This window comes from Notolabrus celidotus, chromosome 14, assembly GCF_009762535.1.
Source record: "Notolabrus celidotus isolate fNotCel1 chromosome 14, fNotCel1.pri, whole genome shotgun sequence".
Taxonomy (NCBI): domain Eukaryota; kingdom Metazoa; phylum Chordata; class Actinopteri; order Labriformes; family Labridae; genus Notolabrus; species Notolabrus celidotus.
In genome coordinates this window covers 4,163,167-4,184,697 of record NC_048285.1, presented here as the reverse complement: position 1 = coordinate 4,184,697, position 21,531 = coordinate 4,163,167, and the positions used below count along the sequence as shown (strand labels likewise).

At 42.0% G+C, this 21,531-nt stretch overlaps 1 protein-coding gene across 1 annotated transcript in view; it reads left to right on the top strand.

The window, feature by feature from the left end:
* Positions 1-7,687: 7,687 nt before the first annotated feature.
* Positions 7,688-21,531, top strand: part of phldb1b (pleckstrin homology-like domain, family B, member 1b) — an 80,278-nt gene continuing 66,434 nt past the window's right edge. Inside the window, exons 1-4 of the mRNA XM_034701555.1 lie at positions 7,688-7,949; positions 11,762-11,866; positions 17,292-17,415; positions 18,217-18,387. Of these exons, the coding sequence (XP_034557446.1) occupies positions 7,914-7,949; positions 11,762-11,866; positions 17,292-17,415; positions 18,217-18,387 (436 nt within the window). The 5' untranslated portion in view covers positions 7,688-7,913. The remainder of the gene's footprint in view (positions 7,950-11,761; positions 11,867-17,291; positions 17,416-18,216; positions 18,388-21,531) is intronic.

The following is a 21,531-nucleotide window of genomic DNA, read 5'->3' as shown; positions in this document are numbered from 1 at the left end:
GTACTGCCTGAAGACAAATGTTGTTTGGAGGGAATCACATCACAAATAACAAGTCAGTCTAGAATCAGATCAATTATTCCTTTCTGGTCTGTTATTTGAGGAGAAAGCTGATGCTGCTGTTTTTGTAGAAGTTGTTTCTTTAGGATGAGATGCCAAAATGCCACCAACCAGAAGTATTCAGACACGGCCCCCGACACTTGTAAATGCTATGTTTAAGTTTGGACGCCACCACTGGAATAAAGAGCACTGTCGCAGTCTGAAACATATAGTATAGAAGTTAGAAGTAAATAGAGGACTTTGTTTGCATGCCTGTTCAGTGCCTTATCAAACAGGGCGTTTAAGCTGTACTGTTGTGTCACAGGAGGAGATGGAGATGGATGGATCTTTCCACACAGTCAACACACTGAACACAGGCTCTCCTTTATTCCCATGAAAGCTTCATAAAATGCAAAAAGCACAGAAAGTTGAGGCTACATAATCTGAATCTGAAATCTTCTTTATGGTATATGATTTTCTGGGTAGGACGACTAGCATTCTTTAAATTTGGGTACCATTGAGGTTTTTAGGGGTTTGCTTTTTGAAGCATCATCTAGGGGATAGTAGATGTGGATAGTAACCTTGCAAAGCAGCTGGATTGGCCAGACTCTATGTCAGGCGGATTCATCTTGCAAAGCTTCAAGCTGATTTGCGTGTTCCCCGGTCAGAGAATGAGCGGACCAATCAGCGTAAATTCAGGATAAAGAGGCGATAGCTGCAGGCTTAGTCGATGCATTAGCAAGAAGCGACTGCAAAACTGCAAACAATGGCGGCCCGTGAAGAGATTGCATGGATGCAACTGTTTAATCTATCAGTAGAATTATAAAATGTGCACATTAAGGCCTTAAATGCTGAATAAGTTGTATGTTTAGTTGCTCCAATTGACCTGTTGTGAACTTGACAGACAGAACCTTAGTCCAATCACTCAAAGACTTTTATTTTGAAAGGTTCTGCCCTTCCAAACACTGTCTGTGTGGTGTTACTCAGATGTGAAATATATCTTGTGACATGGATATGTGAAATAGCCTATCTGATTTTAACCTGGACCACCTGCATCCAGGACTATGGTCTCCGTCCATGAGGTGTGCGTTCAAACCACCGTCCCAGGATCCAGTCGTATTTATGAGAAACCATGGTGACAGACCTGTGCAGTTCTCTATCTTTCTTTCTGTCTGTCTGCTTCTCCATGCAGACATGTTTTTTTATCATTTAAAGAGACATTTTTCTTTGACAGCACGTCTAACAAACGACCACATGGAGCACTTTGGGTGGAGCCGGTTTCAGCCCCCTGAATGTCTGAGGCTGGATGAAGTGTGTGTGCTGGGTGTTGTCACACTGTGGTTTCATACACAAGTGTTGTGTGTGAGCCTTTCTGCCATGAATCCCCTCTCAGCTTTGAGCTTAATGTGTGTCCCGTCTGCAGACTGGTGTTATTTATGTCGTGGTTCTTCATGATGTTTAACCATCTTGTCGTTGTTATTAAGACGTTGTGTACATCGCCTCACTTTGGCACTTATCTCTGAGACGCTAACAGCTGGAACAGAGCGGCCTTGTTGCACCATCAACAGCAACTTTTCCACTGTTTACCTTTCAGGGTTTGTAGATCTATGTATACAGCTTGAAAAAGAGAGTATAGTGAATCCACCCTTCCTCCTTCCTCCTACAGCAGGAATGTTCTGCATTTTTGTGGTTTTTATCTAAAAGCAGAATGTGTCATTTTGCTTTGAGAGAAAACAAATTAAAAACAGAAACCGTGATTCTCGTGACGGTCACCAAAACATTTCAAAAAGTGAAATCTGAGTCCATTGAAATATCTTACATCAGAACGATACAGGCTTTTATTTTGAAAAGCTAGCTACTCTTGCAGAAAAATCTCTTTATGTTAAAGCATATGAGTTGTTTGAAGGCTTTGGTCTTATCTTAAAGAGACAGTCAAAGTTTTTGCAGAGATTTTATCACCAGCTCAGAGTAACTCAACACTTAAAGGTACAGTTCGCAGAATTCTAATCTCTAAAAATGTAGACTCTGAAGGTGGAGGTCTGGATTTCAGTCTGAGAAGTGTTCTAGTTTCTGTTTGCAGGCGGAGTAGTACTGACCGAGCACATATCAGCAGGCTTTGGCATCTGCAGGAAAAACAGTCTGTATGGAGAGCAAAAACAGGAGGAACCAATTAGCGGATCCTGGCTCTTATCATGGTAACCTGAAGATGATTACTTTATCTCTATAAACACATTTCTGCATCCAAGTGCAGCTAATAAAATGCTCTATATGAACTGCCAATCAGGGTCAAGATTTCCTAACTTCCTGGAATGCATCAAAAATGATCAAATATTTTAAAGGTTGTTTTCTTTTTACAAATCTGCATCCTGATGTTGTTTTCCCTGTCAGTTTTTAACTGACTTTGAAACTGTCTCACTTTAACACTGATGCCTCTTCAAGACCTACAAGAAAGTAAATAAGAGATTAGCAGTGACAACACTCTTCTTTTGTCTTTTGACATGATGTTTTGTCCTCATGACTGATACTGGAGCAGGATTATTAAACAGACGTACGTTTTCTGTTGAAGTTTCAGATGGAGAAACTCTACAACCAGGACTTTGCAGGCTAAAAAAGCTAAATGGCTACAAACACATTTAATGTTTATGCTTCACTACTCTTTGAGGACTTAAGAGTTAAACCGTGTGCAGATATATGTTATTAAGACATTTATTGGGACACTGGACTCACATCATGACACCCGGGCTGTGACGGGTAATGTTAAACCGGTACTTCTGCTCACCTTCTATAAGTTTAATCATTGTTACGTTAAAAAAACAACTTGTTTGAACAAAGAAAAGTAGGATCAAAAAGATCTGTGTGGAGACACATCTTTACCACAGAGGGTGAAGGTGCTCATGGGAAATGTAGTCTTCGCTCTGTAAAAACACCAGAATCAACACAACATGAAAACTTCTCACTGCGCCTTTAATATGTGTTAAAAAAAAACACCAACATCAGAGAGATAGAGAGTGATGGAGGGCATGAAGAAAGGATAAAGCAGAGAAGGACTTATAAAAAGAGAGAGAGAGTGATGGACGCAGAAATGTGGAGGGGCGGACAGAAAAAAGACGGAGGATTATCCATCAGGCTTTATTATCTGACCTCAGGAGACGGGGCAGAGCTGAGAGTGGGCAGCTGGCCCGACGAGATAGAACCAAGACGGAGAGTATCAGCTCCTCCTCAGCCCTCAGTGTGTCCTAACGTTCCTCCTCCATCACCCTGATATCTCCTCTCTGTCCTCTTCTTCCTTCATCCGCTCTCAGCTGTCAAACCAAGAGTCTCTCTCACTCCAGGAATAAAATACTGGCTTGGGAAGTTTTTGTTTGCTTATGACGACTTAAAGGAGCAAAAATAGAGCAGAGACGTCTTTAAATCAGCAGTGAGACCTCCACTATTCCTTCTTTAAGTCAACATAGAGTCACATTTATGAGTCTAGACTTCAGGCTGGATCTTTTGTTTCAGCGTTTTTCACCGGAAGGAAATCAGACCTTTATTTGATGCTTCACGCCCCCCTGTCTTTGCTTGTCCTGTTGTGTACTCTAACATTATCTGCACTCAGACTCTTGTCCGGTGCACCTCCATAAAGCAGCCAGGTGTGTTTGCAAGGAGCTTTGTGACACACCTGAAGAACCTCAATGCCTCCTTCCCCTCCCCCTCCGTTTATTTGTTTTACGTCTTCATAACTGTTTCCAGACTTCAGGACTTTTTCTTCATGAGGCTCAAACACAGCGTCTCGACCGGTTGACATGTCACTCAGGACTCAGACGTTTGCAGCTGCAGAGCTTGACTCTTCTGTCTTCGGGAACTTTGTGCGTACAGGTGTTTATAAAGACCTCTAAAGGCTTCCAGACAAGTGATATAAAAACACCTGACGGAAGAGAGACAAGAGAAATTAGAAAAGGTTCATCTTCTCAGGATAGCTATGAGAGGATAGAGCTGGAAACTAGGAGAGAGAGTGGGGGAATGACATGCAGGAAACGGGCCACAGGCTAGAATCGAAACTGGGATGCCTGCTACATTGGCACAGGATTTAACCATTAGGTCAAATCTGCGCCCATTTTTTAACTTTTGGACTTTTTTCTACAGATATGGAAATAACTTTTGACTGTGTTCTTCAACTTTTGGCCAAGAAAAAACACGTAAAAATCTCCCTCTTCTTGATATCCCCTGCACACCTGACCTCCACACTTGAGTGCCGTTGTTGCCTTGCAGCACTCCCCCCAACCTCTAGTTGGCAATGCAACTTCTATGCCCAACTATTGCCAGTTTCTAAGCCCGCTATATTCTTTGCTTGTGCATAGAAAACTATGCAGACTCTGAGTGTATATCTGAGCATATTGTGGTGAAGTTGGAGCTGATGAATGTTGAGCAGCAGTTGATCGTACTGACATTTTTGCAGAGAAGGAAAGAGAGAAGATGCAGGAGGAGATATAATGTACGACAATCCTGGAGTTACGAAGCTATCGCATCATTTGGTGTGTAGTTATGTTTTTGAGGGGGTGCATTTCAGGCTATGTGCGTAGTCTTAAGCGTAGGTACAGGGCTTTGTAGACGTACTGTGTAGAGTCCATGCAGAAGTATAAACCCGGCTTGATTCTTTACTATCAGGTCATTTTTACATCCCTAGTATAACTACTGTTCAAATTCGGAGGACAAGTCGGTCACTTTATATCTTGGGTTCAGGGTGAGCACAGGTAATATAATTTGCTTTAGTTTGGATATTCTTGCATCTTTAAGTTCCTTTTTTGACATGAACACCTTTAAAAACCAACCTGTCTGCAGCTGCTCTTCATTTCACCTCCGTCTCCTCCCTCTATCCTTCTTTTTCCTCCTCTCATCCACATTTTATGCTCCGTCTAGCTGGCAGGATCTCCACATTTCTGCATTCCAGCTGAATTGGGAGCCTCCCTCCCTCCTTTCATAACCCCATCAAAAAAAAAATAGACTCCCTCATGTGTGAGGAGAGATGCATGCCCGCTCTGCAGGAAACAATGCCAGCCTTTCTGCCCTGGCATGAGAGAGGGAGAGAGAGAGGGAGAGGGAGGAATGGAGAGATTGAGAGCTCTTTGTGTGTCAGATGAGAGTTTGTGGTTCTGAGAGAAAAATCTGCTGCTGTGCTCCGACAGACGGAGAACATGAGCTTTGATGTTGTGGGAATGAACCAGGACCTCGAAAGAAGAAACGTGCCATGCCAGAATTAATTTCCCCAAGTGGCCACTCTGTGTAATTACACCATCAGGCTACAAAGAAAGTTTCCCTGTCCTTTCACATTTAAAAAGAGGCATTTCATATAGAGAGGAATAGTTTTTTCAAGTTATTGTCAGAGAACCAAACTTATTCTACTGAAAATATCAGGTGCTGGTAAATAAAACATGTCTCCATCTCTTCCTGTCATACAAAAGTGATGCCAAAATACATCTTCCCAGAACGGTGCTAACACATTGCACTTGTGACGTGTTTACACTATGAAAACTCAAAACTAATCAAGTATTTTATATCTTATTTCTAGTTAAGATATCTTATTAAACTTAATATAACCACACTCATCTGACAACTCTAGAAAAATGACGCATTTCAAGACATCATGAGACAAAAATAAGACATGGATTGCTTAACTTGATTAGTTTCTTAAAGTATGACATTATTCTTATTTCTTATGACTCAAGTTTATTGGATTTTGAATTTTTAACAACACATATCAATGACATACAGGACAAAATAGTGCTGAACCAAAGAGTGAAAAAATAAAATAAAAAATCACGATAAAATGTGTGACTTTGACTGGCATGAAAAATAATAAAAAACAAACAAACAGACTAATAGACAAAACAACAAACAGAGAATAAAAATACTGTATCAGACAATAAAGAAAAAATAACAATAATAAAGTAATGCACAAATAATGAGTATGACAAAATACCAGTATTAACAAGACATTTTGGACAAGTTAACAAGATGTCCAATGTACCACTGTCACATGCCCTCTACCCATACTTCACAAATAGATATTTAATCAATGTTCGTCCAACAGTGTCCACACTGCTTCCTTTCAACGCACCATCGCCACACCTCCTGCATTCAGTTCAGAGCCCCAACAACCACACCGCAAAGTAAATGTCTTAATATTTTTACAAATACAAACAACTTGTTGTACAATGTACACATTATATAGTCTGGCATTCAAAAAAAACAATCAGCTGGTGCCCAGAAGGTTCCCCTGTGGTGAGTGAAACCGCAGAAACTTTCCCCATTTATCATTATATTTTCCTACCTCATTTATTAGACTGTAGGATATTCTCTCAAAAGCCGCCACCCTGCCCAGTTCCAAAATGATGGCCCTTCTACCGCTTTCCATTTTCTCATTATCATCTGTTTACCAATCATGATACTCGTTTGGATCCAGCTTGCAAGTGGTTTTACTATATGGACAGTATTTTGAGGGTTTCCGAGTATGTAAACACCAGGACAAAACACGTAATCTACCCCTGCAATTTCCGTTATATACTCATGTACCTTCGAGCATGACCACACTGCATGAACTAAGTCACCCACCACCCCGTTACATCTCCAACAATCTGATGTTTCTTTTAACCCCAGTCTGAATAACTTGCTGGGGTACCAATAGAATCTATGAAAGATTTTAAATTGTATTAATCTTATTCTGATGTCTCTAGACACCTGTTTGGTAATCCCAATAATTGTATCCCACTCGTCATCTTTAAATGTGGTCCCCAGGTCCCTTTCCCACAGTATTTTCAGCGCGGTGGTGGTTTTGTGACATTATTCTTATTTCAAGAAACTTAACTTATTATTGTGATCATGTTTTTCAGCTGTGTTCTTCTGTTGTAGTTGTATTCTGGGTGTGGATTTTTAACTTGCAGTGTTGATGCATTTGTAGAGAATTTTTTTTTATATTTCAGGCACATTTCCTTTATTGCATTTGTTTTTGAATCTGAATTGCCATCAAACCTGCAACAAGGAACCTTCTGTTTGTGTCGATTTTGGCGCCCTCTGTGGACAAATGTGCAGCTGAAATAAGCTGATCAGTTTCTCTGCATGCACAAGAAGAGCTTTCTGACAGACATCTCATCCTGCTGTCATAAAGTATCTCTGCCATGTAAAGATTCAGAATAAGGTTGCTTCTGCAGGTTGTTGTATTTGACGTCTGCTCACACCTACTTCAGGCATTTAAAATACTGTATAGAAATGTGCTGATGGTTTCATTTGCTGTTAAAGGTCATGAAGAGGCATCATTACTCTTTCCAGTCTGTTTTATAATCAGCTTAAAACTCCTCACAGGAGACATAACTTGTGGAGATTTGCAGTGTGTTTGCAGCGTGTGTACTCTTCATCTTTTATTGATGGTTGATTTTTGTCATTCAGGTTTTGTGGTGAACACGTAATGCAGGCTTAAAGCTCCTTCTTCAACATGTCCACCGCGTTACTTCTGACCTTTATGTTAACAAATCCCCTCTGTCATCACTCTTCCTCCTTTACTCCTTCTCTCTTTTGATCACAGCTTACACACACACACACTGAACCACACACACACACACGCACACATGCACATGTCTCCCTCTGTTATCTGGGATTTTGGGGCAGCCTGCCAGGCAGGAATGTAGGTCTTAGTTTAGTGGAGCAAGCAGCAACAGGTCCAGATCCTGAGTGCTCGTTTGTTGAGGAGTCTGCACCGGTGACTCTGGACAAAAGGACGAGACCAGGACAAAGAGACGATCCGTGTTTCATGGAGAGAGGCAGCGATCAGAGAATCAGTGTTAGAGGTGTCCTGATATTTCAGACTGATAGGAGAGAGTGAGCGGCTCAGATTTATCTCAACCATGGATGCTGTGCATCATCTGGACAACTGGAGAAAGGTAACTTTGATATTTAGAGACGTGTGAGCATACAGAGTCTGTTAGATTCACTCTGAGGAGTAGAAAGCGTGCAGTTGTCTGATTTCATGCCTCTGAACGAGCTTCTAATTGTGCTTCAGCATTCTTCCCAACATTTGTTTTTATTTTCAGGCTGTTTTGTGATTTACAGTTTGAGGCTTCCTCCAGGCCGACTCTGTCAGAGGAGCAAATATGATGATATCTCAGCAGAGTTTTGTTCTCCTGAAGGCAGAGCACATCCCAACCTTATTTTCTATCCCTGCTGAAAGACACTTTAAGCGTGTAAATGTCTCCGGGTGCGCTCTGATTCTCTGTGATTGCTGTAATGATGTGTTTGCGAACCTTTCCTGCTGTTTTCCTCACAACCACAAGTTTCTCACGTCTGGTTTAATGACTGTGAGACTGTTTTCCCACCTCCACCGCCATGAACACTTGCACCAGTACAGACGTGGAATATATTTATAGCTGTTGGTCGGTGCTGACTCCATGGAAATACCGAAAAGTAACTGAGTAAGACGGGAGGAATGTCATGTTTTCATTGACTGAGAGACAGCAGTGAAGCCAAGGTGGCTGATTTCCAGCGAATGCGTCAGCTCCCAAGATATTTGAATGAGCCTGTGTGTGTGTGTGTGTGTGAGAGAGTGTGTGTGTGTGTGTGTTAGTTCCTCAGAGTGTGTTGCTAAACACTGTCGACCATCTGTTGTGTGTTTTTGTGCTGTCAGCATGAATCACACCTTTACACACTGGTGTGTAAGATGACCGGGGAAGGGGAATCCCACTGAACATGATTCCTTTTCCTTAAAGATACTGAAAAAAAAAGTGACTTTAAAGCTGTTACACTTTAATCAATTGTTTTTATATGAGCTCATAAAATGTTCTGTAAATGCTCCCCACAGAGACAGACTCATAAGCTCTCAACTAAACCAAAACCAGCCTCCAGACTAGATTGAAAATAACAGATTTTAGTGCACAGAACACGGGAGATGCTGCTCTACCTCAGCCTCGATCAGCTGTTTTTGTTTTTGTTTACATTTGGTTCTTTAGACAATCATCACATTTCCAGAACAACATTTTTAAAACTACAAACCGACTAAAAATTCTGCTGTTCCTGGTCAGAGAAATATCTTACCTCTCCAGAGAACCTCTGTTTCTGTGGAAATTTACTGTAAGTGATGACGGCATGAATCAAATCACACACACACACACACACACACACACACACACACACACACACACACACACACACACACACACACACACACACACACACACACACAGATTACTGTGTAGGTGGGGAGGGGAAATCCAGATAATGATGTCACTTTTTTGATTATTATGGAAAGAGTCCATTTCAGACTTCAGACTCACGCTCTCACCCTTTATCAAATGTTTCACTATAGAACAAGAAAAGCTTCCCTTCATGTAGATTATCATACATGATGTTAATTATTTTTATTTTTCACTTTGTTTGTTTTTGTTGTTATTGTTATTTTTACATTTCATATTTTTTTACATAAACCTATTTATTTTATTGTATTTTCATTATTATTATTTTCTTTTTCTTTTCTCTATTTATGTACTTTCTATTTTAAAGAATTAGAATTAAGATTTATTATTATTGTTTTTTTTCATTAACTCATTTATTTACTTATCTATCTACTTATTTTTGTTTCTTTTACTAGAAAAACATCACTTGCCTAAATTGTCTAAGTTGATTTTCCGTATGTAAAGTGTAAAAATTCAAGTAAACAGATCTTTCAAAAAAAAAAAAAACAGGAGAAAGAAATAGTTCCCTGCGTAGCTTTACTTACTTTGGTGATTAGTAAGTTTGTAGAAACACGTTTTACGATGCTTTGTCCAAAGACTCCAAACTAGATTCAAAGGATGGTGACTTTACTAAGTGGAACACAGGCTGGAGGAAGTTGTTGGTCTACTCCTGCTCTGATAAGTTATTTTATTTATGCTACTCTATGAATATGAATCACTCAACATATATTTTGTGATTCAAAATGACACAACAACAGTTTTACTCTCCATGGGGTCTCGTGGCTGCTGGGCCCCCTTGGCCCCCTTGGCCCTGGTGGCTCCTTTGGCTCTGTCTTGGGGGGCTGTGGGGGCGGTGTTGTAGGGGTGTTCCTTGGGGGGGCTGCGGGATCTCTCCCCCCTCGCCCCCCTTTCCTCCTGCTGGGTGACCTGGGGGTCGCCCTGGGTGCTCCGGCGGTACCTGTTTGCTTCCGGTCTGGGTCCTTGGCTTGTCCCCTGGCCTGGGTCTCCCACAGCGCGTTGGATCCTTCGGTCTGACTGCTCTCGCGGCCCGGGTGCTGGGCTGAACCGCTCGGCTGATCTGACCCAAGTGGTTTCATCTACACCAGTGGTGGTCTTGTTACACAAATAGAACACAGCACGGCGGCAACCCTCTGACCCAAGCTTCAGTAATGATTGTTGCTTAATCATTAGTATCACCGCACGGTGTTTTTTTTGGCGTCATGGTGAGATGGTCCCTCTCCATCTAAGTGTCTTAGGTCTCTCTCTCCTTCTCTCTCCCTGTCCCTTTGTATATCCTTATGTAATCTTTCTTTTACTTTCTCTTATTTTTTTATTTTTTTTGGTCCACCTAGGTGTGCACGCCCTCTTTTACAGAACATGATATTAGCTGTCAATAAAAGATAGGCCAGAGTTCTAAGAGGGATGGTGATGGTTGCATGCACACAGTCACAAGCACAGAAGAAAAAGGTTTTTCTTTCTTTTCTTTCGCTGCAAGAATAAATTGCATTAATATTTGACAGTTTGTGACAAACATGACACAAACCAGAAATATATATGCAGACAAGAGAAAAAAAACAACAACAAAAAACAAAAAAGAAAAAGAAAAAAAAAGAAAGAGAAGTAAAAGCTGTATTCGGTTTTAAAAAAGGACTATATCTGTGATGATAGTTGTTTTTGAATCATGAGCTTTTTTAAACTCTTACATGTTTTTAAAAGGCTTCTTTATAAGTTACTGAAACTTCCACAGAGTCAGAGCCCTCCTTACTGGAGTATAAACCAATAACCAGGAACAGCTAAAAACAGTATCGTTTTAAGATTCCACCAAAGTCCATTAGGAAAACCACTGAATTTTACATGTGAGAAGTCAGGAGTTTATGCTCTACCTCAGCCTCTATTGGTTGGCTTAACGTGTTGTTTTATGGTTTTGATGGTTTAAAAGCTTAGTTTGGATCCATAATACCATTTTTGTTACAAACAGTAACAACACCAGACTTTCTGCAAGCCATCAAGTTGACCATGGAGGTAGCAGAAATGGAACATCACTGATGATGTGTCCCAGCAGCGCATCCAAGGATGTATCTTTGGCGCTGTAACCAGACTTGGCAGGCAGACTAGTAACTCCTGTGCACTTTGTTTTTGTTAATGGAGTCTGGCTTCAAAGATAACCATGAAATACCTTTTTCTGAGACACATCATCCGTCTTCATCCGCTTATCCACAATCATAACTCCTGTGTTTTTCTCAATCAAAGCGTGTGGTGGCTTTAAGAGCGTTTGTGATGACATCATGAATCAAACATTAATACTTTTAAGCGTGGGCAGATTGTGGAAGAGGAATCATACTCAGCATTTCACATTGTCTTATAATTATTGTGTAAAAATCTGTGTTTGAGACACTTAAAGCTCTTCACTTTGACACAGACCATATCCATATTAGATCATGAGAAGTGGACTCTGAGATGACGTCACCGCTGACGACTGTTGTTGCTCACTCTGCGGTCGATAACTCTGTTCTCATTTCCTCCCTCAGGATCTTCATGTGTCTCAGGCAGCTGTGGACAACTCAGTGGACATGGACCGCCTGAACAGGAACATCATGCCGGAGTTTGGACGGCAAACACACCAGGTGTTACAGGTGAGTGTGTGTGTGTGTGTTTTGGGGAAGTAGATGTAGAGGGAAGAAAGAGTGAGTCAAAAATACCACACTTGCTCTGAAGACACTTTCTCAGCAGGGACGAGGATTCTTATATCTTACCCTCAGAGGAGTTCCTGTTGGAGTTGGAGTTTCTGTAAGCTGTTTGTAAAGTGTTGTGATCATATCAACAAATAGTCTATACTAAATTAATTATCATAGTCAATTTAGATATCTAGTCTTTAATGAGAAGGGCCCTTGGCGTTTAAATCTCTCTTTGGAAGGGAGACTGATCAAAACATCACTACCAATGTGAAAAGCGCTAAAAACTGCAGTTCCTCTGGTGTCCACTTGAGGTTGCCTCTAGTTTTGCATAATAAGGAGTGTGGTTGACTTGACTGACAGGCAGACGCCAAAGACTGTATAAATAATGGATGTAGTATCTGTGACGTCACCTATCTGTTCCTGAGCACTGTTTTGAAGCCAATCATCGGTGGGAGCCATATTGGAAATGCTGAACTCACCCAAACATAGAGTGATGTAAAGAGGCAGAGTTTGAGCCTCCTAGCCAACAGCTATGTGTTCCCGCCTGTCAGTCAAGTCAGTCATGTCCTTATTTGGGCATAAACTTGTAATCTTAATATCTTCTGAAACCTCACGTTAGAATTTTTTTTTACCCCTGTACAGTGTGTGCTGATAGAGATTGCTGATTTGCTTCATGTTAGGTCGACCAACAGTTAGGTTGAGTCAGCATTTCAAATATGGCGACCGCCATCATTGGGCTTCAAAACTCAGAAACTAATTAGTGATGTCCATGTTTAATACCGTCCATGGGTCAAATTAAGATGAATCCTTTCTCTGTTTAAACAGTGGAAATGAGATGACCTCTATCTTCTCCACGTCTTCTAACAGGGCTCCTTTGACTGACATCCAGTTTGCATCCTTTTTTGCACCCCCTGCTGACAAATTAATGCTCCTTTTTCTTAATATACTTTGTCCTGTGCATGTGTAAGAAGTGTTTTTTAACAAAAAGCTGATCCTGCTTTCTTATAACAATCAAACACATCACTCATTCAGATTCTTTGCTGTGGAAAATGTAAAAAAAAAAAGGGGATTCTACAGCGTGTTGTTATTCACTTTATCTGACACCAACCCTGCAAAGGCGTTAAAATATTTGCGTACATATATTCAGTCTTCATTTTGATGGCCTTGTTTGTTTTTGTAAGTCATTAAAAGACATCAGGATCAGAGAAAAACTCCTCACATGAGCTTTAAACAGCATAGTTAAAAGCTCAGCAGCACTCTGATAACTTGAAAATTCATCTTTGGGACTGAAAGTTTCTGCTGCTCTCAGTGTAAATGTCACTGAGCTGAAGAGAGAGTCTGAAGCCTCATTGTTCTGAACTTGGCGTCCATCACAGAAAAACAGAGTCATCATCTCGCCCTCGCTGTGTGTCCGTTTTGTTGCATGTTTCCACCGAGGACCTCTTCACACACACTGAGCTCTCTTCTCCTGATAACTGAACTCATTGAAGTTAAATGTCACCACAGCGGCTGCTCTCCGGCACATGGTTGGCTCTGAAACTCTCTGCAGATGATGGATTCAGGGTTCGAGGCTGAGCCGGTCAGGTCAGGCCTCGCAGCTGTGAGCGTCCTGACAGCATATGTTAGCATGCTGTAAAGCAGGAATCTTCACCAGAGTTAGTAATTAGGCAGAGATCGGACGTCTGTGATTCCCACCTGCTGGCTCTCACAATCCTATCAGGCTTTAAGAGGAGGGCTTTGTGAGTGTGTGAGTGTGTGTGTGTGTTTGCTTTTTCCTCGTGCATGTAGGGGAGTTGGAAGGAAGAAGAAATGGAGGCTTAATCACAAAGAGATTAAACTTTAATGGTTCCTATATGGAAACTAGGACAATCCTGCAGCTACAGTGAGGAAACAGGAGTAGGAATGTGGAAAGAGCAACATAGAGGTTTTAAATGTGATGTGAGCACATTTTGAAGAGAATAAGAATCTGATTTTTATCAGGAAAGAAGATCCAGGGAATACAAGGAATTATAGGTTTAAGTGTTTGGAGAAATTTGAGATTAAAAGAATAACCAAGGCGAGACTTTCTCATAATTTCTCCTAATTTTTTGGCTTAATTTTTCCATTTAAAAGCAACATTTTATTAGTCCTGTAGTCAAAAACAGACTGATAATTTTTCAATCTGTGTTAAGTAAGAAAAAGATGCTAAATTAAATGCTCATGTCAGAAAATGTAAAACAAGTGTGATAAAAAATAGAGGCAGGTTGGTGCAGGATTTTGTGTAAAAATAACACAGATTAAACACAGATGTGGAAGAGATCCAGGATCCAGCGTGCAGGCAGGCTAATAACTGTGCATTACATTACATTACATTGCATGCACCACATGGGAGCAGCAGCACACAGCAGATGAAGCTGCTTGAATCCTGCAGTGCCGCCCCCCTGGCCCCTCCCCTCCCATCACTCCCAGTAAACTTCCCCGCCGGTCTCTGTCTCCACAATCCTCTTAGGCCTGACCCCACTCCACCGACGGCACCATCACAATCACATAATCCTATTAGGTCACACACGGGTAGCTAACCATCCGAGAGGCTGAGTCAATGAACGCACACAGGTTGTTCATAAGAAATGGACGGGCTCAGAAGAGGGCCAAAAAGACGCAGGCGTTAAAATGCAAATCCATCCCTTTGAGTGACTTCAAAGCAATCAGAGATCATTCAAGCTGAAGTAATCAACTTTACATTAGTCTCATTTGTTAATCAGTGTTTGTCGATCCAATCCAACCGTTTAGAGTCCTGAGAGAGTAAATCACTAACTCATTTAACCGCAGAGAGATTACACTGAGACTCAGTGAGGCTTCATGTTAAAGCATTTAAGGGTGATGGAGTTTTTCAGTCTACAGGTAAATAAAACAATCCTGTGAGACTCTCAGATTCATGCATTTACTTGCGATTTATATTTAATTTCATATACAGAAGGATTAAATTGATCAACAATATCAGCTGCATGAATCTCTTAGGAAGCCTGTTTGTGCTCTTGATGATCAAGTGCAGAAAAATGAAGGATTAAGATGTCTAAACAGGGAAATTTGACTTATTTCAGATGTAATTTTCTGCAGTTTGAATTAAATCAAATATTTCAACTAAAAACAAAATGCATGTGATGGATTTATGTTCTCATCATGTCACCCGGACCTCCTTTGGTCGCACCTCCTTCCAGTTTTCCACTGCAAATGACTGGAATCACCTTCAACAATCCCTAAAGCTGACCTCTCTCATTCCACTCGCCACTTTCAAAAAACTAATACACCCCATAACTCAACATCACTGCACTTGCTTTTAAATTGCTTTTAAGTTGTTCACTGCTGTCATATTTTTGGTATTGTATTGTTCTGTCTCTAGGTTTCTATGTATGTCCTCTCTGTTTCTTGTTTTGTCTTTTATTTATTGTCATGCCACCTGTGTTGCCTCCTCGCCCAGGTCGTTATTGCAAATGAGAATTGGTTCACCTGGTTAAATAAAGCTAAAATAAAATAAAAATAAAAATCTGAAAAAAAAAAGAGCAGCCTTGTCTTCTCTTAATGTCACCCGACAGTAGAAGTCATGATGTTCCCTGTGTCACACCCTGCGAGGTGAAACAAAACGAAGAAGCAGAACACATTTATCTGCATCTCAGCACCTCGTACCTGCACACCAGGAACAAAAGACGACTTAAAGAGGAGCGTTGTCTTTGTACTGAGGCATTGCTGTGCTGAAAAGTGCTTACAGCGTGTTATCTTGCAGAACGCCCTGCAGAAGCTCAGTGTGTCCTAATTGTGGAGCGCTGCAGAGACCTCCCCATCCTTTGTGCCGAGCGGAGGAGAGCACATGGTGGTGCTTCAGGCAGAGCTACGAGGGGGAGAGGGAGAGGGGGAGAGGGGGAGAGGGGGAGAGGGGGAGAGGGGGAGAGGGGGAGAGGGGGAGTGGAGTACACAGGAACACAGATTCTCTAGGAGTGTGGAGGAGTATTTTAACCATAGTTTTCACCTCTGAATGCTTATAAAGATGGACATCACATCTCTACCTCCTGCTGTGTGAAGGGGAAGCTAAAATACCTCCAAGACGAGTGCTGACATCTTATAAAATCAGCTGATCGACCTCTTAAAAGGCAAAGATCCTTCAGGTTTGATGAGGGCAAAGTCCAAATATTTGGACTTCACTTTTCAGGAACCGTCACACCATCCATCCTGTTTATAAACTCTGTAATTCAGACTCTGCTTTAAATCGCAGGGTAAACTTCTCTCTGAACTCTGATGCATTAGTGAAGCTGTGAATCAATAAACATGTGTGTCATCTCCCTTCAGACTCCTCCTGTGAAGCTACATATAAGCATTAGCGGTGTCATGCACGACTACTTAGTGCAGCTAATGAACACAAAATGGTTGCTGTATGGGTCGTGTCACAGTGTGTCGTTAGAGTCCAGACATAGTGGTGTGAATGGAGACGGAGCATGTGACCTCTTTACACTCAGAGCTGAGATCACATTCAGTCTGACTTTATGGAGGGTTTCAGCAGAGATGTGAGATGAGTACCGTTTTTTCTCTCATGCACTCAGAAATAGAACCATGCATTTTGTTATTTGCATGAACAAGTATGTAGGAAAATAGTTCAGTAATATCTGTATATAGAAACTCATAGTCAAGTCAGCCGTGTCTCTAATTATGCAAACTTGGAACCTTTATATCTTCAAGACTAGCAAGTTATAAAAACATTAACCCCGGTAACGTGTGTGTCGATAAAGTAATGAGCTACTCAGAACAAAATAATTTTTTGAACAAGGCTGTAAACATGTTTAAATTTACTGTTAAGATCACCTTTTTTGAATGAGTGTGTATTTGGCTTCTGGTGCTTTTGGTGCCAGCCTCTAGTGGACACTTTGGGAACTGCAGTTTTTGGTAACTTCCACACTTGCTTCATGTATCAACTCTTGAGGCTGCTGCTTGGTAGAAATAAATCTGAACATTAAAAAAACATGGCTGCTGGGGGCACTGGTGGCCTAGCGGTCTAAGCGCCCCAAATACAGAGGCTATAGTCCTCGTCGCAGGGGTCGCCGGTTCGATTCCTGTCTTCCCCCGCTCTCTATTCCCCACATATCCTGTCTCTCTTCACTGTCCTATCAAATAAAGGCAAAAAGGCCAAATAATATTAAAAAAAAAACAAAAAAACATGACTTTTATTGTTATTTAGAATGTAGGTTGTGCCACTTTCGCCCCTTGTGGTCATATTTGGAATTACAACGACCAACACAAACAAGAACAACTCAAGGAAATTATCCAAACACATTTTTTTCTCGTCCAAACCATAAACAGGATTTATCTGTGAACCACAAAATTTACAATTTCTTTCTGACCTTTGACCTCTTTTCAGAGCACACCATTGGATTTATATGAGACTGGAAAGGGGCTGAAGTTCCAGGCAGAGCGGCCCCACCTGGTCAGCCTGGGAAGTGGACGACTGAGTACAGCCATCACCTTGCTGCCACTTTCTGAAGGTGAGACGCCTGCTGACACACAAACACACACGTTACACCCCGGGTGAAGATGTTTTAATTGATTGACTGCTTTTTAATTCTTAGTTTAAAGTTTATTGAAATGTATTTTATTAAATGTATGATCTTTAACAAGAGGAACACATTACATCCCTGCAGACCTGACCCTGTTTAATCTCCTCTGTATCTCTGTGTCGTCCTTGTCTGAGTCTGTGCCCGAGCTGGAGGCAGTTCATGGTGTGTTTCTGTCTGGTGACCTTTGTTCTGCCTGTCTGTCTGTCTGTCTGTCTGTCTGTCTGTCTGTCTGTCTGTCTGTCTGTCTGTCTATCTGTCTGTCTGCTGGCCTTCCTGCCTCCTCACACTGGTATGCAGGGGGATTCCTCTATCAGAGATTGTGTCTATTAAGCCCAGTGTGTGACTCAGTGTGTCTAAAAGCAGGTTTGTTTGTTACCAGTGCCTGTTAGATGTTTCAAGGCCGTGATCAGGATTACCACCCCTGTTGTTATCGCTGCTGAGCGGCATAAGTTCCTCGGCACAGGTTTATTTTCTCACTGAAGTCTCCGTCAACATGTCCCCTCTCTGTCTGGCTGCTGTTGCTCAATGAAAGCTGATATAAATGTTGACACATTCATCTGAGTCATCCTGGGGCATGTCCAGACCTCTTTGACTGAGCATGAAGTTTCTCCTGAATAACATTTGTTTAGTGTGTTTGTTTCAGCTTCACATTTCTGCTTTGAACAGAGAGGCAAAACATCAACTTAATCTCCTTTTCAAAGATGTATCTCCCTCTTCCTGCCCCTCCAGGCCGCACCACAATGGGTCAAGGTTCCACGGACATCAACATCCAGGGTCCCGGGGTCGCCCCCCAGCACTGTTTCATAGAGAACAGATCGGGGCTCATCACGCTGCACCCCTGTGGGAACCTCTGCTCAGTCGACGGGCTCCAGGTCACAAAGCCAGTCCGCCTGTCACAAGGTAGGAACCAGATTACAAATCTGCACTGGGTTCTGTCCCTGCAACGTTGGCTTTCCTTTGTATGGATCTTTCTCTGCTGTGCAGCAAACATTACAGGAAACCAATGAACGGATGTGTAGTTTCTGTTTAACTCAGCTGTAATTCTACCTCTCCGCTCATTCTTGTTACCTCCATCACTGTGAAATCGGTGCATCAACCCTCTGGTCAATGAAAAGGCAGCACAGGAGCCAGCAGGTCTGTTCGATGAAATGCACAGCCTGTGCTTTTAAATAGCCATCGATTGAGGAGCAGCCCGAGGTTTCTGTGTTAATGAGTTAACAGAGTGAGCTTGGCCAAGCTCAAGCATGCAGGTATCGAAGGAACCAGAGGGAGGCAAGGAGGGATTGATTTTCCATCTGCTGCAGCCTGGGTGGACCTCAGATTGAACACTGGAGGGTTTTACTAAAATGATCCTCTGGGTTTGAGGGCAGATAGGCAAAGGTTAACTAGAGCTCTCCACAGACCCCTCTGTGCAGCAGGGACACAAAGAAGAAAGTCATAAGATCAGGTTCCTGAAAGGGTCCTGGTTCCTGCACAAAGAGGTCATTGAATTTCATTAAACCTCAGAAGTACGGATGACTTGTGCAAATTTTACTATTGATTTACTGTTTGCTTGTGAGGTCACATAATCTGCAAACCTTACAAGTACTTTTAACATCCAAACCACGATCACTTCTCCAAACCTAACCGAGACGTTTCAGCACATCCACATAACTTAATGGTTTTTCATGAGGTCACATAACAAGCATGTCATGCATGATGATATAACTCATAAACCTTACTTCACTACGTTTTCAAAGATGGATTTTGAGCCATGTTGGCCTTCACTGGTTGGAAATATTTGGGGCAGAAAGTGGGGATGACATGCAGAAAGTGGTGGCTGCATTGACTCTCACAGCTAAGCTAAAGCAGAGCTCCACTAGTTTTTATTTAGCCAATCTATGGTCTGCTTTCAAACCATAACTAAGCAGTTGTTTGGTGCCTAAGTCGCATACATCTTATAGTTCAGTGTAGCATCGTTATGGTAGAACTGATATGTCGGTTGCGAGAATTGAAGCCAATGCGGACCATACACACCAATTCAAAGAAGCCGATCTTTACAGCAGAAATAAACATGTTTACAGCCTGGTTCAAAAGACGAGTGTAGTCTGGATAGCTCATTTCTTGATCGGCACACATTGTACGGGGGGTGAATTTATTCATAATGTGGCAATTTCGAAGATATTAAGCTTATGAGTCTTCCAATGAGAGGCACAGCTGAATTGATTGACAGGCGGGAACATTGTAGCTGTTGGCTAGGAGGCTCAAAGCCCGCCTCTTTACCTCACAATCGCTCCACAGCAGTTATGTTGAGTTCAACATTTCCAATATGGCTGCTGCCGAAGATTGGCCTCAAAACAGTGCTTCAGAAACAGACAGGTGACGTCACGGATACTACGTCCAGTATTTACTGTATACAGTCTTTGGTCGGTCATATGTTGTGTCTAAGCTGTAACACAGCCGCCCTCCACTAGCTGGGGCTGCCATAATGCTATAACGCTCTACTACCTGGATGTAAACAACCACAGGTGACAGATGTCATGTTGTTGCACAATGTAGTTTGTAGTTTGAGCATGTTGATTTCCATTGTGTCTGATATATTCTTGTCCAGCCTTCCTCAGTATTAAAATTCCCTTCCTTTTTCCATTTCTCCTTAATGTACCATGTATTCATTATTTCAAATCGAACCTAGTACTTTTGTCTAAACCTACAAAATTGTGACACAAATTTATGGCTTTCTTCATATTTGCTTTCCTGGCGCGTTTACTTTTTACATGTTGTTGTTTAAAGATGTAATGATCATATGGGTGAGATTGAGTTTTCTGCATCTTGGCCCTGTACTGCTCTGCTTTCAGGGAGGAATTAAAATAATTAACCCTGAAGCAGTTTCAGTTCAGTCACAGAAATTCACGAGAGCTTACATCAGAGGTTCAGAGGGAACACAGAGATGCTACTCATCATTACTCACACACACACACACACACACACACACACACACACACACACACACACACACACACACACACACACACACACACACACACACACACACACACAATATAAGGACTATTTACGCTGATTGTCCTTAAAACTCTCTGCAGCGAGGATCCTACGTGACTTCCTGATGCATGCATGTTTAGGAGAACATGTCAGTGTCTTTCTGTCTGTTGGTATTTCAACCTGGGTAACCTGAGCGGGGACACAGAGCTATTTATACTGCCCCCTCTACCCCAGACAGATCTGACTTTAGCCCCCCCAGAGGCTCTCATGTTGGAGAATGAGTGTGAGGGTAAATCAGAGTTCACTGTCATGAGCAGTGAGAGGTGCTGCAGTGGTTTCCTTTAGTTGGCTGATACAGATCTAATTTTACGGCAGGAAATGGATCAGACGCCGTCGATTACAGTCGCTCAGTCACTCACCACTCCCTGCAGTTGTGTACCTGGAATGAGTAATGTATTACTCTCTGCATGAAGTGGACCTTTGTAGGGTCCAGAGGAAGCATGTCACAGTGGGGAAGCTTAGACCAGAGGCTTGTACTTTTCACTGAGTCTAGTCAGCGTTACAGCTCATGGAAAATCAAGCAGCAACAAGTCAGCATTGTCACAAAGTGCAGAAGTGCTCAACAAGCGTTTGGAAGTAATCCACATGGATTTAGAATCAGAAGAGCCAGTGGACGGGAATCCGGACAATAAAAGGGCGTGTAGGAACTAAGCCAGTCTGTTCAAAGCTAGATGAGCCGGTGTTTCAGAGGGATAAAGGTTTGTCCGCTTGATTCAGCCTATCACAGGGAACACGAGGGGAAAAGGGGGCACGGACGGTAATCCCAAAGTTAACTGAGGAAGACACTAAGAGGAGCCGTTTCTGGCCAAACTTCTGAAGTAATTTACACTGTGGGTGGAGTAATGCCTGCTGAAAGGATCTGTAAGAAACATTTAGTGTTTGGATTTCATGCATGCAGACAGTGTTGGTGTGAGGAACACCACTTTAATAGTTTTCCACCAACACCAGGATGTTTCCTAAAGTTAACCAAGAGAGCTTTGTGCTTACACCAAACCACACAGACTA